At 42.7% G+C, this 15,769-nt stretch overlaps 1 protein-coding gene across 4 annotated transcripts in view; it reads left to right on the forward strand.

Annotated features, from left to right (window-relative positions):
- F11 (coagulation factor XI) overlaps positions 1–15,769 on the forward strand; it is a 31,492-nt gene that overhangs the window by 4,009 nt on the left and 11,714 nt on the right. For 2 of the 4 annotated variants that reach the window (XM_008853605.2, XM_029556398.1), the window contains exons 3-7: positions 3,194–3,356; positions 5,213–5,319; positions 6,490–6,649; positions 8,281–8,390; positions 8,740–8,899. In XM_008853605.2, the coding sequence (XP_008851827.1) occupies positions 3,194–3,356; positions 5,213–5,319; positions 6,490–6,649; positions 8,281–8,390; positions 8,740–8,899 (700 nt within the window). Of the gene's footprint in view, positions 1–3,193; positions 3,365–5,207; positions 5,320–6,489; positions 6,650–8,280; positions 8,391–8,739; positions 8,900–15,769 lie in introns of those variants that run through there. The other 2 variants (XM_029556399.1, XM_029556400.1) reach the window with 2 other exon arrangements.

Genomic DNA, 15,769 nt, shown 5'->3' on the forward strand with positions numbered 1-15,769 from the left:
CAGAAGTTTTCAAGAAACCTCAAGTATAATGGTGAGTTATTGATACTTCCCTTAGGGACCGAGGCTAGGACAAGATGATCCATAAGTTGGCTGTTATGAATGGGGCTAGAATAAACAGAGCTGTGCAAGTAGCTCTGTGGTGTATTGACTTAGAGTCCTTTGGATATGCCTCAGGAGAGGCACAGCTATGTCAAATGATAGTCCTACTTCTGGGTTTTTGTTTTTTTCTTTTTTTGAGAAACTTCCATACTGATTTCCATAAGTGATTGGACTAGTCTACATTCCCATTAACAGTGTGTTAGAGTTCCACTTTTCCCACAACATCACTAGCTTGCATTATTCACAGCAACAAAATTAGGGAATCAGCCTCAGTGTCCATCCGTAGATGAATGAATAAAAGAAATATGGTTCAAACACACAGTGGAATTTTATTCAGTCACAAAGAACAATGAAATTATATCGTTTTCAGGAATTGGATGCAATGGAGACCATCATTTGGGTGAAATCAGACTTAGACAAACACCACATTTTCTTAAATTAGTGGACCTTAGATTTTACATAAATACATAAAAGCACACACACATATACATACATACGTACATACACATGACATGAAAGTTGAAGAGAGTCCTTCTAGGGAAATAGAAGGAGGGAAGAAAGATGGGGTATAGGAAGTGAATATGGTCTAAGTACATGTTATGTGTATGAAAATGTCTTGTGTACAATAAATAATATGGTAACAATTATTTTAAAATATCCACTGTTAGCCGGGCGTGGTGGCGCACGCCTTTAATCCCAGCACTTGGGAGGCAGAGGCAGGCGGATCTTTGTGAGTTCGAGGCCAGCCTGGTCGACATAGTTCCAGGACAGCTGGGGCTACAAGGAGACCCTATCTCAAAAAGAGAAACAAACAAACAAACAATATATACTGTTACTTCCATTAAGCATTTTACTGGAGATCCTAGTCAGTACAGCAAGGAAATTAAAAAAAAAAAAAAAGAAAGAAACAAAAGTCAAAAGGTAAAAGGAAATTAACCGATTGTTCACAGAGAATATTACTGTTTACATAAAGTCAAAGTAACCAACACATAAATTATTTTAGTCAGACCATCAAGAAGTCTAAAGGCAAATTCAAATACTAACAGGTATAGTGGTGCACGCTTGTCATCCCAACACTCAGGAGGTATGGATGAATGTGAGGTTAGCCTGGTCTGCATAACGAGACTCTATCGAAACTCCTTCCCTTCAAAAAAGTTCAATATACAAATACACAAACAGTAGCCCATTTTGCCAGTACTAGAAGCTATATTTGGATTAGGAAAGTCAACCAGCTTTAGAATTTAATGATTCAAGTAGTAGGGGGCCACATTCTAAGTAGAATTGCAGATTTATTAATTATTTAAAAATCAATTCAACTTACCAAAAATTAATGTTCTACTTGATGTAGAACATTGTTTAATATGGTTCAATTGCTTTTTATCCCAAAATTGATGACTGGGGTTTCTGTAGTTAACAGAACTCCTGTGAGGTGGGACTAGACTCTGGAGAAGCGGCTATATGGTTTGATTGGAAGCACCACAGAACTTGGGGAAAAGAAGCAAAACTCTAAGTTATTCCTGGTATACTTGCCAATACTAGAGAAAACCATGTTCTCTTCTGAGGGCATATGTGGGTAATATGGAAGAAATCCTATCAAATTTTGGGTGCAGGTCTGTGGCAGGGACTCTCTTGTACTCACAGATTCCTTCAGCAGCTAGTGAGTATTATGAATTCCATCCTTAGAAGGATGTGTTTAAATGTACAAGCTAAAAGTAGGGAGGAAGCCAATTATATTGAAATATGGTTAGTTAAAATGTAAAATACACAAATATAACTAGATAGGGTTCTTATTACTGTATTAGATAACAAGATGCAGTGGCAAGCTTAAAACTGCATAGTAATTACCAGCAAACTAACAGTGTGTAGACTGAGTCATAATGACATATTCCTATGCGTTGTCACAAATGCTATGAATATCAATGTAGCTCATTGCTTACATTAATAATACAAATATATACCACATTTCAGTTAGGGGTCAGTGAAAACACAGGTGAGATTTTCCTCCTTCAAGTTCACTAACTATCTGAGTCCTAGAAGCCTCATAACAGTTTTGGCTGCTTTACAGCTACAGACTATTTACTGATGGTTGCTACAGCAGTAAATATTTGAGGTATTTTTTTATTCTGCTGGAAGTACTTTTATTTGAGTTTCCTACACATTCTCAATAAGTAGGAACACGGACGCATAGCAGTACCTCTCCATGAGAATATGACATTAAGAAAACTATAACCTTTTATTCAGTCACTAGGGAGCAGTCACCTAGAAGGACACTAGTGATGTGGATAATTAGATATCTATTTCTAGCAACATAGGACTTTTTAAATTCTGTACACCCTAGCCTTTTAAAATATTTTGCTTATCATTTTTCTTTTACGTGTATGAGCATTACCTGCATGGGTATAAGTACATCCATGTTGTGCAATGCCTGCAGAGATCAAAAGAGGCTGTCTGATTTCCCTGGAACTGAAGTTACACATTGTTGGCTGACCTGTGGGTGCTGGGAACCAAACCTGGGTCCTCTGCAAAAGCAGTCAGTACTTTTAACCACGGAACCATCTCCCCAACCCTGTATCTTAGCCTTTTAAAAGTAAAATCTTATTTGAAATTTTAGCTAAAGGGAATCAGTGATTTTTCTAGGACTCTTCATTTCTGGTTAGTAGATGAGCCCTAGTGTTGAGAAGATACCATACTGAAGGCCATCCATATTTGTATGGTACATCGCAACATTCAAACAATGAGAAGAGATGCGTGAAGGGAAAATCAGGACACTCCTGCTGGAGCTGGAGGGGATCCTGAGGATCATGCTTTGCTGATAAAAAGCTGAGAAATCATTGAACTGTCCACACAGCACTCCTTGCTCCAAGACAATCACTCACAAATGTGACACCATTGCAGCAGGCCTGTCATTTTGTGATTTTATTTCCACCTCAGGCTGCACACTGAGAAGACTAACCTAACAGTGTTGATCTGTTGTTCAAGGTTATGGGTATTTCCTGTGAAGTAGACCAGCTTACCTTGACTTGATCATATTATTATCTAAGTAGATATGTATCTACTAAAATACAATTAATATGTGCCATGTTTTGCATCTCAGAATGTGTGACCAAGCTTTTCAAAGACACCTGCTTTCAAGGAGGAGATATTAGCACTGTTTTCACACCGAGTGCCACGTACTGCCAAGTGGTCTGCACCCACCACCCCAGGTGCCTGCTCTTCACTTTCATGGATGAGTCATCATCTGGCGACCCTACCAAATGGTAACCGTGTATGTTTCTATGAAGTGGAACTAATTTCACAGGCCAATTACCTACTAACGAATATCCACCTATCATTTTACAAAGTGTAATGTAATCAATTGGAAAAATGAGTTTTCCACCCACTGAAATGCTAAACATTTTGTGTGTGTGCTGGATAGCTTTAGCGTTACAGAAAAAAATAGATATTTAGGCACATTTGGGGAAAAAACAATGCCTCATAAAATTGAAGTCTTAAGGAAACATTTTCTCTTTCTCCCTATTTTTATATCTTAATCATTTTTGTGCTGTGCATTGCTATTGACTTTGAATAGTTGATATTATCTGGGAACTTTCTTCCAACTATTTAATTAGAAAAAAATGCTTGTAAAGATGATTTGAAAAAAAATAGTGCAACAACCTCCTATAGCCTTCAAAACCCTGTCCTGTTTGCTTTACCTGCCTGTATGTATTCACATTTAAATACTGTAAGTAATTTTGAAACATTATCACATTCCACTTTTAAATACTTTAACATGCATTTGCTGACACAAAGTAAAAGAAATCTAACAGAATTGTTTTACATTAGAACATCCCTCAAACTTGATTTATTACCATTAACTAGAATCTCATCAAAATTCACAAGTTCTGTATGGTTGCTTTGTCTCTCTAGTCATATTTTAAAAATCTTATAACAGTACATCTACTTTTGTTACCATGCTAAACTTGAAAACTCAGTATCTAATCCTTTTTGCAAAATTAAGTTGTTAACATTTTGTGTGTGTGCTAGATAGCTTTAGTGTCAACTTGACACACTTGTGTTGAGGGAGCCTCAGTTGGAGAATTTCCTCCATTGGACTGGCCTGTGGTCATGACTATGGGGTATTTTCTCTTTTATTGAGTAATGTGGGAGGGCCCAGGCCACTGTGGGTGATGTCACCCCTTAGCAGGTCCTGTATTGTTTAAGAAAGCAAGTTGAGCAAGGTCCAGAGGACCAAACCAGTAAGCAGCCTTCCTCCATGGTCTGTACTCCAGGTTCCTGCCCTGAGATCCTGCCTTGACCTCCGTTGATGATGTACCGTGTGCTGCAACCCAAATAAACCCTTTCCTCCCAAGTTGGTTTTGGTCAGTGTTTTCATCACAGCAATAGAAAGAAAGCTAAGACAGAAATTATTGCTGAATTCACAGATATTTACATATTACCATGAATATGAGTTATTCTTCTAGAATCTAGAATAGAGGTCAGCAAGCATTTTATTAACAAGGCCAGGGGGAAATTTTTAGGCTTCATGGGACCAGATGCAAATGTAAGGATATTCTGTATTCTACCCCCATTTAAAATGTAACCATGCAAAGGGCTGGCTCAACTCTCCCAAGAGAACCTGAGCTCAGTTCCTAGCACCCACTTCCAGAGCTCATGCCTTCCTTCCCGCACTCCAGCTCCAGGGCATCCGACACCTTCTTCTGGTCTCTGTGTGCATGTAGCATATACACACAGAGACACATACACATAAACAAAATAAAAATAAATCTTTAAAATATAACCATGCAAAAATACAAAACCATTCCTAGCTCAGGGACAATACAAAAACAGGCAGATTTTAAATAGCATTTTAGCAACAGGCCATAGTTCATTTATTCTTGTTTGTTTTCAGCTAGGAAGGAAGGGCATACATGGCTTTCAAATATAGGATGTTGAAATAAAAAACAAAGTCAGAATTTTGCTGAGTAAATATTTATTTTGGCTCGAAGTTTGTTTTGGCATAGGACCTAGTACTTTGTTTCCTCCTCTTTGTCCTTCTGTGTGTTGATTTTTAAGACCCACTATTTTAAAACATAAAATTCTTACTCAGTAATCTTATTTTTTTTCTAAAGAACAGGTTTGCTTGCACCCTGAAAGACAGTGTCACAGAAACACTGCCAATGGTAAATATGACAGGAGCAGTTTCTGGATATTCCTTCAAGCAATGCCCTCAACAACTAAGTGGTAAGATTCCTTATCAAGCCGGGTGATGTGGCACACACCTTTGATCCTGGCACTCAAGAGGTAGAGGCAGGGGGATCTCTATGAGTTCAAGGCCAGCTGGGGTGATAGGAAGACCCTGTCTCAAAAAGACCAAAAAAGATTCCTTTTCAGAATTACTAAAGACTAGTATTATGATGTATGCATATAATTGTTAACAGATACAGTTTTATGCCTATAAAATACTGTTTGTAGTCTAAGCTTCCTTACTAAGGAAGGATTTTTATGGCACCGTAAAAATTCATGCATGTCTGCTTCCCTCTTCCCCATGAACTAGAGTTCATTTAAATTTCTTTTTAAAGAAAGATATTTATTTTTATTTATGTATGTGAGTGTCCTACATGCATATATGTAAGTACACCATATATGTACAATGCCAAAGGAGGCCAGAAAAGGGTGTGAGATCCCCTGGAACCAGAGTTACAGAAGGTTGTTAGCTGCCATGTGGGTGCTGGGAACCGAACCTGGGTCCTGTGCAAGATCAGCCAGTCTCTTAACACCTGGCCTATCTCTCCAATTCCTCATTAAAATTTCTTGACTTCACAAAAAGACATATGTTACCACCTTAGTTTTTATTACTTTTTTATCCTACTGTTTCCTTCCCAGCCTAAAATTGTACATGAAAGCCCTTATTACAGATATTAATTCAATCAAAGGGAGAAAATTCAAAGAATAACGTGACACATGCATTAATAGTGAAACGGATGCTTCTAGTTGAATCAGTCAATGGAGTTTTACTAGGTCAGAAAAAATCAAAATGAAAATTTATAATTCTAAAATTGTTCCAATATAAAGACATTAGCAGGGCATGATGGCACATGCCTTTAAGTCCAGCACTCAGAAGGCAGAGGCAGGTGGATCTCTGTGAGATAGAGGCCAGCCTAGTCTACATAGTGAGTTCCAGGCTAGCTGGGGCTACAGGGAGACCCTGTCTCAAAATAACAGCAACAACAAACATTAGCTTTCCTATAATGCTTCCATTTAGAAATAGGAATTAAACAGATTCAAGGAACTTCTGAGCGAAAGTGGGTGAAAAGTTACAAGCACGAATCGAGAAGGACAGTTGCTAAGGTAACAGCGCTCTTGCTCCCCCTGGATTCCGGAGGTTCCCATATTTTCCACCTTTATTTCCAGCTTGCAGCAGAGATGTGTACGTGGACCTAGACATGAAGGGCATGAACTATAATAGCTCTGTTGTGAAGAACGTTCAGGAATGTCAAGAGCAATGCACAAATGATGCCCACTGCCACTTTTTCACGTACGCGACAAAGCATTTCCCTAGCCTGGAGCATCGGTGAGTGAGCTGGCAACTGAGCCCAGGGATGAGAAAATGCAGGAAAAAGCGGAATGCTGACTCATTCGAATTATTGTTGTCAACTTCAAGCCTAAATTCATTTTAGTGCCTAAAGGATACTTGTATCAAGTGTCTGTCCCTGCCCTCTGTTACCACCTCCCTACTGAATGATATGCAGAGACAGGAGGGTCACCTGGCTTATTGCTTAACCAGCCTAGCCAGAAAAAACGGCAAACTCCAAGTTCAATGACACACCCTGTGTCAAGGGAATAGGACAGAGATTGACAGAGCAGAACTCTGGTGTGTTCCTCTGGACTGTGTACATGAGTGCGTGGCATGAACACCCATGCTCCACACGTGCACATGCACTTGCACTGCACAGACAGCACAGGCAACACACACACACACACACACACACACACACACACACACACACGGTTCTGTGTTTTAATGATATTGTTATAAAATAAACATGTGCTTAATCTATCTTAGCTGATTTCTAGAGCACTGCATTTTTAAATAGGCAGTTTAGAAACAGCTACAATTGGTCTGGTTGGCAGTGCTCTTCCCAGCCTAACAGTACAGAGCAATGCTACAGAACCAAAAATAAAAGCCTGTTAATGATCTCTCTAACAGTTCTGCAGCTGAAGTTCATGTGCAAAGTTTTATCTGTTTTGTGTGGGATTTCACAATATTGCAGTAATAAGTAAAAAGATGTAAAAATGGGGGCTGGAGAGATGGCTCGGGTGTTAAGAGCACTGGCTGATCTTGAAGAGAACTGTGTTCAGGTCCCAACACTCACATGGCAGCTAACAACCATCAGTAACTCAAGTTCCAGGGGATCTGATGCCCTTTCCTGGCCTCCATGGGAATCGCACACATCTGGTGCACTTAGGTAATTATAGATAAAACATACCATAAAATAAGAAACATAGTTTTTAAATGTTTTATAAAAGTGATTTGTTTACTAATGGCTAAGTCCACACCATCAGTTTTAAAATTGTATTACAAAAATACATGATTCATTTTTATATTTAGAATATTTTACGTGAACCAGATTTGCATGGTAAACTAAATCTATCTGGCTTCAATGGGAATAATACAGTAAGTTCAAATTACTAATATTTGGACATCAACATTGGATTTTAACATTCTGATTCTCACATGTACAGAAAACAGGGCAGTGGAAAGCAAAGCATCTGAGATTTATTTCAAAAGCAATAATTAAAAAAATGGAAAGTAGCTTCATGGTTTCCTTTAGCTCACCTCAGAGACAGTCCTGTATGTCTAAGACAACACGACATGAATGCAAGCCAGAAAAATGTTCCTTGTCTTTACAGAATAGTATACATAAAGCATCACAGCTGAAAAGGACGGGAGGAGTCAACCGTACACACAGTGCTCCTCCACATCCCTCATCAGGCCTCTGTCTGTCATTTCACAGGTGAAATCACGACGCGCCCTGTGCTTAGAGGAGCTGTCTGGACTTAGGCATCCAACTAGCCTCTCAGGGAAATTCCTTTACTATTACATCTATTTACTCTCTACAAATGGTAATTTCTTATCATCTCGTGCTTTTTTATCATTGTAATTGGAAGAATAATATTCTCTCCATTTTTGTTTTTATTCAGTGAAATTTGTCTGTTGAAGTACACCCAGACAGGGACACCAACCAGAATAACGAAGCTCAGTAATGTGGTATCTGGATTTTCTTTGAAATCCTGTGCGCTTTCTAACTTGGGTAACTATTATTTTGTCAACAAGGACGTTATACCATTAGACTCATACAAAGTCAAAGTTGTGGGTAATAGATCTAACTTTGGAAAACAGCTGACACTCACTGATGAAATGGACCCAATGATCTTTCACTTTCTCCATGTGGTACAGTTCATTAAGTCCTAGATAGAGTTTCTATTTAACTTTCAAGTTTAAAATAATTACTTTATTCTTTTTATTTCTAAATCAAAAAGAAAAGAAAAGATCTTGGGATAAACACACAGTTTTTACATTGAATTAACAAATACTGTGATGGAATGTTCGTGATCCTGCTGGAGCCCTCATTTCCTAACATGGTTTCTTCTGTTACACAGCTTGCATTAGAGACATTTTCCCCAGCACGGTGTTTGCAGACAGTAACACTGACAGCATTTTGGCCCCGGATGCTTTTGTTTGTCGCCGAATTTGTACCCATCATCCCAATTGCTTGTTTTTTACCTTCTTTTCCCACGAATGGTCAACAGAATCTCAAAGGTACGGAGTTACAGTTAAGGGTGACTGGTTGTTACTCTTTAAAAATAGCTGATTAACTGCAGCATTAAACATCTTGAATAATTAAAATTTTAGGTTAAACATCTTACAGACTAAAAATGACAGAAGAGAATTGCTGGAGTCTCCCTCTTTCTATTCTCCACCTACCGTCCTTAGATCCAGTGTGGTCGAGTAGACTTGTATCTGTCCAGTTACTGAGGGAATGAAGAAGACAAGCACAGTCATTAGAAAGCAATTCAGTCCAATGTCCTGTTTAAGATCATTGAGCCCACAGCATGAGAATTATAAATGTCAGTGAATATCACATCCAAGTGGAGAAAGAGAAGTGTAGGCCTGCAATCAAGAGGGCTGCGGTTGTGTTAGAGGGGGATTTCACAATTGAAGCCCGATTTAGCCACTGATGTGAATTAACAAAGCACAATATAAAAAGCAGGGTATTTCTCCACCCACTGAAGGGATGCTTGCTTAGACTGTTGACTTTCATCAAGATTCACTAAAGACAAAGAACAGTGAAGTCAACTTCAAATTTGGATTCTATATCTTATCTGAACCAGAACTCCCAGAGATGCTTTGGCCTTTGCTTGTCTGGGCTGTATGCTATTGAGGAACATACCACCAAGAATCTTTCAGCCAAGCAATCCCTTAAATTCCTTGCTTATACAAGTAAGCCTCCTCTTGCATTGAGTGAGGCTGTGCTATGAAAGCAGAGCTGTTCTTGTCATTCAGTAAACAAGTTTAATAAATTTTATTTGTCATACACTGTACATCAGGAATTAGACAGAAACTTGGTCTCTGTAGACCGGAGATGAGATGATAGAGAAGCATTCAGTTTGGACCACAGTGTTACATAGAACCAGCAAGATTTGCTGATAGATGGATGTGGGTTATGAAGGAAAGAGTTGGTGGGAGCATTAAGATTGTTGGTACAAGGAAATGGCTTTGATGGACATATAGAAGATGTCACAGGAGAAGAGTTCAGAGGAAGCCGGGTCTGCTAGACACTGATGGGAGATATGGGACACACATAGAAATAAAAGTCAGATTCAGAAGAGGGACTGATATTCTAGGTCTGCGTTGGTGTGTCTCTAGCATATACTAGCTGATAACTAGTGTCAGGACACTGGTCAGACTGATAAAAGTTATTTTCTTATGAACTTGTGTGTTCTTATATAAGCTTAGACTATTTTGTAGTTTCATTTTGTTTCACTTACTAGGTAGTGTTGTACCTCATCCACTGGACCCCAAAAAGACCACCGAGGACCCAACACACCAAAATGCAAAAGCAAAGGTTTATGGTTTATTCGGGCTTAAGCTCGGGCTCTCACACCTCACCAACTCAACGGATCTGTGCTGAGAGCCCAGAGTAAGGGAGAGTGGAGCCTTTTATAGGTTTTAGACAAAGAGAGGAGGGGGATACCAAAGATACATTTTGGTTGGTTCAAGGAGCCCACACGTGCCAACATAATTTTAAACTGATTGGATGTATAAGATGTAGCCCTGGAAGTTTCTTATTGGTAGGTGCTATTCTCAGGGCTGTGGAATGTGCTGACTGTTATCTGTGGGGCCAGGAGTCTCCGTTTTTACCTTATAGGGCAGTTTTCATGCGCGGGCTTGCTTAATTTATAGTTTCCTGGAAGCGGGGGGAGATAGCAAGCAGGGGTCAGGGCATGCCAGGGCATGTCTAGGCATGTCTAAAGCAGCAGCCAAGCATTTTACAGAAGCTAAAAGAGCAATTAGTGGGGGTCTGGAGGGATTGGGGGTAGCGGGTGAATGAAGAGGGTCTCATTCCCCCCTTGTCTTGTAATTGGGGAATCCAATTATGGGTTCTGGCTGGCCAGCTCACAGGTATCTGGGGGGCTTGTGCTAAGGGGCATATGGGGATTCATGTTACTTGCAGGAAAGGTGCCATCAGCCGATAAGCAGTTTAATGTCAACAGTAGGTTAGTAGGAAGGGTCTCGTCGGATGCAGAGCTTGAATGGATTCAAAGGGTGTGGGGATGCCTTCCAGGTGTCTCCCTTGTAATCCTCTGGGACTGCAAACGGGTTGGCAGGTTTTGTGTGGGAGCAGTGCACCAAGTCGCGACACCGTCCACTTTGAGTGTGGTGGGAGTCGTCAAGAGGATCACACAGCAGCTTCATATATGGCTCTGCGTTGTGATAAGGCCCATTGGTGGGTTAGCTGCAACCGTTGCAATGAGTCCAGTAGGTCCTGGTCTCCCAGGGTTGATACTAGGTCAGCTTGGAGGCTAGGTATCATAGGAGGGGGGTTTCCATACATGATTTCAAAGGGGGTCAAACCCATCTGGTATGGAGTGTTTCTCACTCTAAAAAGGGCAAAGGGGAGGAGAGCCACCCAGTCTGTGCCAGTCTCTAAAGCTAATTTGGTTAAGGTCTCTTTTAGAGTTCTATTCATTCTTTCTACCTGTCCTGAACTCTGGGGTCTATAAGCACAATGTAGTTTCCAATTGGCCCCCAGTGCAGTGGCTATTCCCTGGCTTACCTGAGAGACAAAGGCTGGCCCATTATCTGATCCGATTGTAGTTGGGAAACCATACCTGAGCAGGATCTCTTTGATTAGCTTCTTGGCTACCACGTGAGCAGTCTCATGCTTGGTTGGGTAGGCCTCAGTCCATCCAGAGAAGGTGTCTATGAATACTAGTAAATATTTATATCCAAATTTTCCCTGTTTGATCTCGGTGAAATCAGTCTCCCAATATGTATCCGATTGTGTCCCTCTGCTCCGGGATCCTGGGTTAGCATGGGATGGAGCTGAGTTGGTTAATTGGCAGGCATGACAATGCCTAACAATTTTTTCAATGGCTTGATTTCCTTCCTGAATTTTAACTTTGGCCCTTCTTAGTAAGTCTTGCATCCTTCGGGTACCCATGTGTGATGCTTGATGTATTTTGTTGAGCAATCTTACACCTAAATTCTGAGGTAGGATAACTTTTCCATCTATTGTCCTCCACCAGCCCTCTAGGCATTGAGTCATAGGGAGAGTGTGTATCCAGGCTAAGTCCTTGGGCCTATAGTGGGGAGTTTTAGGCAGCTCCCTAGGTCAGGGCTATTTCTTTAGCTGTCCAGTCAGCCAGATTATTTTCCTTCTGGGTGGGGTTGTTTCCTTTTTGGTGACCCGGGCAGTGGATTATGGCTAGTTTTGTTGGGCCCCAGAGGGCTTGCAGGAGGTCTAAGATCTCTTGTTTATTTTTAATAGTCTTTCCCTCTGCAGTAAGGAGGCCCCTCTCTTGATAGATGGCCCCATGGATATGGGCAGTGGCAAATGCATATCTGCTATCTGTGTAGATGTTGAGTCTCTTTCCTTTACCCATCTTTAGGGCTTTGGTAAGCACAATCAGTTCAGCTTTTTGGGCCAATGTACCTATTGGCAGTGGCTTGGCCCAAATGACTCTTGAGGTGGTTGTGACCACTCCCCCAGCATGCCTTTTACCATTTCTGATGAAGCTGCTTCCACCCATGTACCAGGCTTCTTCAGCATCAGGCAAGGGAACATCCTTCAGGTCAGGTCTGATGCAATGCACCTGTGCCATAATTTCAGTACAGTTGTCGAGTGGGTCCCCAAGATTGGGATCTGGCAACAGTGTGGCTGGGTTCAGGGCCGTTAGTACCTGGAAGGTGATCCTGGGTGGATTTATGAGCAGAGACTGATAATGCCCATGTACCAGGCTTCTTCAGCATCAGGCAAGGGAACATCCTTCAGGTCAGGTCTGATGCAATGCACCTGTGCCATAATTTCAGTACAGTTGTCGAGTGGGTCCCCAAGATTGGGATCTGGCAACAGTGTGGCTGGGTTCAGGGCCGTTAGTACCTGGAAGGTGATCCTGGGTGGATTTATGAGCAGAGACTGATAATGAGCTAATCGGGCATTGCTCAACCATCGATTAGGGGGGGATGCTTGAGCACTCCCTTGAGGGCATGAGGGGTTTCCACAAGCAGGTCCTGTACCAGGGTTAACTTGTTAGCATCCTTAACCAGCAGGGCCACTGCTGCTATAATTCGCAGACAGGGGGGCCATCCAGCTGCTACAGGGTCTAATTTCTTTGATAGATATGCAATAGGTCTCTTCCAGGGGCCTACTCTCTGGGTGAGGACCCCTTTCACAATACCTTTACGTTCATCCACATATAGACAGAAAGGTTTACTTATGTCTGGTAGTCCTAGGGCAGGGGCCTCTAAGAACTTGTGTTTTAGGGTTTCAAAGGCCTCTTGCCTTTCCTGTGGCCAGTTGAAGTCCTGTCCTTCTTTAGTAGCTTCATATAGAGGTTTTGCAATTTCAGCGAACCCCAAAATCCAGACAAGTCCCCAAGTATGTGGAGTAAGTCCTCTGTCCCCTCCAGGCAGGACTTCTGGTCTGGTGCCACGATCAATAAGTCTACATACTGTAACAGGCTTATGTCGGGGTGTTGGGCTCTGTACTCACCAGATCTTCATGCAGGGCTTCATCGAATATAGTTGGAGAATTTTTAAACCCTTGAGGCAGTCATGTCCAGGTCAGCTGGCCACTGATTCCTGCCTCCGGATCATGCCATTTGAAGGCAAAGTAGGGTTGACTGCTGGGAGCTAGTGGCAGGCTGATGAAGGCATCCCTGAGGTCCAGAACTGTATACCATTGCCGATCTGGTGGCAGGGTACTGAGTAAATGTATAATAGTTGGGGACAGTGGGATGAATGTCAATGACTCTCTTGTTCACCTCCCTTAAATCATGTACCGGTCTATAGTCCCCGTACTGGGGCTTTTGACATGCAGGAGTGGGGTGTTCCAGGCAGACTGGGTAGTTCCCAGTGCCCCCAGTTCCATTAATCTTCTGATATGTGGAGTAATTCCACGTTTTGCTCTAGGGGCATATGATACTGGCGCACTTTAACAACGTCCGCCCCTGCTTTGAGGTCAACATTACAGGAGGCCTATGTTCTGCCAGACCCATACCCCCTGTTTCTGCCCAGGCTTGGGGAAATTTTTGGAGCCAATCTGATATATCAGGGTTTGGTTGGATCGGCTCCTGATGGAGTCTATATTCCTCAGTCAGGAATATAGAACCTGAACCGGTGCCCTGTTGTGAAGCAGGGTGGCTCCTTTAGGTGTGAAGTGGATCTGTGCCCTCATTTTTGACAATAAATCTCTGCCCAGAAGTGGGTAGGGACATTCTGGGATTACTAGAAACGAGTGGGATACCCGGCCCTTCCCTAAATCTACTGTTCTTCAGGTAGTTCATGAATAGGGCTTTGTTCCTGTTGCCCCCTGCACCCATGTAGTTCTGGAGGACACTGGCCCTCTTGGCTCCAATAAAACCGAATTCTGGGCACCAGTATCCACCATAAACTCAATTGGTTTCCCCTCTATTTTCAGGGTTACCCTGGGCTCAGGGAGGGGACCTGAGTGCGTCTCCCCTAGTCACTGTCTTCACCCCCAATAGAGATGGTAATACCTTAGCTGATCGCTTATTCTTCTTGGGGCAGTCCTTCACCCAGTGCCCTTCCTCCTTGCAGTATGCACACTGGTTTTTCCCTACCTTATTTCGTGGTCTGGATCCCGCCGGTGAGCTCCCTCCATACTGGGGGTTGGTTGCCAATAATATCTCTCTGAGGTCCTTCTTGTGTGGGCCTGTTGTGTCTCCAGGACCCTGGTCAGGCTTGCTTCCTTTTTTCTTTTCTTTCCTCTCTTTGTTCTGCTGTCTCCCTTCTATTATAAACCTTTTCCACCACTGCTATTAAGTCCCTAAGGTTCTTTTCTCCTAGTCTATCTAAACACTGTAACTTTCTGTTGATGTCAGGGGCTGCCTGGTTAACGAAAGCAAACATCACAGTTTGAGCTGATTCCTCTGCTTCTGGGTCATACGGAGTGAACCGCAGGAAGGCATCTTGTAGCCTCTCTAAGTATGAGGCTGGGCTCTCTTCGGGCCCCTGTCTGGTATCATAGACCTTAGACATATTGGTGGGTTTTTGAGCCACCATTTTGAGACCCGCTAACAGAGTCTGGCAGTAGATCAGGAGTCTCTCCTTACCTTCTGCCATGTTGTAGTCCCAGTTGGGATGGCTAGGGGGAAAGCTGGCATTAATGATGCCTGTGTCTGTGGTAGGGTCCCCGGTGGGGCCCGGAACCAATTTCTGGGCTGCCTCCAGGAAACTGTTTTGCTCCTCAGTAGTAAACAAGACACTCAGGAGCTGGTGGCAATCATCCCAGGTGGGCTAGAGAGTGAAGAGAACAGTTTTCAATAAGTTAAGTCCCTGGGGTTTTCAGAGAAAGGTGCATTCTGTGAGTGCCAAATGTAAAGATCACTGGTGGCAAAGGGCCAGTAATGAAAGGGCTGATTGCCCTTTCCATCTGGGGACCCCGCCAGCCGGAGGGGGAGGACAATGGTGTCAGGCTGGGGGCTGCCACCCTCCAGCTCCGTGTGGCCTGCACAGGCCCTGTGGAGGCGATGGTGGCTCCTCAGGGTTAGGAGGCAGGGCCTGCACTTGTGGCACTGTTGGTGGGGTGCCCATCTGAGAGGAGTAAGGTGGGGGAAATATGTCATTCTCCTCTGTGCCTCCCTGGAGAATGGGTTTCTCTTCTGCCTTTGATCTGAGAGGGAGGACCTGTAGAGGTGGAGGGGGGAGCAGTTGGATTAATTGGGGAAGGAAGGACTTGACTCAGGTTGGAGGGGCATTGGGTCATTCGATGAGGCCTCGCCAGGTCACGATGTATGGGATCTGGTCCTGGTGGTCCGTCCGTGGGCAGAAGACATGGTCCTCTACCCTGGAAATCAAACTCAGGTTAAAAGTCCCTTCAGGGGGCCATCCAACATTGAAGGAGGGCCAATTAACCAAACATAAAGTTGTCCATTTCTTTTTCTT

The sequence above is a fragment of the Nannospalax galili genome, unplaced genomic scaffold, assembly GCF_000622305.1.
Source record: "Nannospalax galili isolate Female #2095 unplaced genomic scaffold, S.galili_v1.0 scaffold46, whole genome shotgun sequence".
NCBI lineage: Eukaryota > Metazoa > Chordata > Mammalia > Rodentia > Spalacidae > Nannospalax > Nannospalax galili.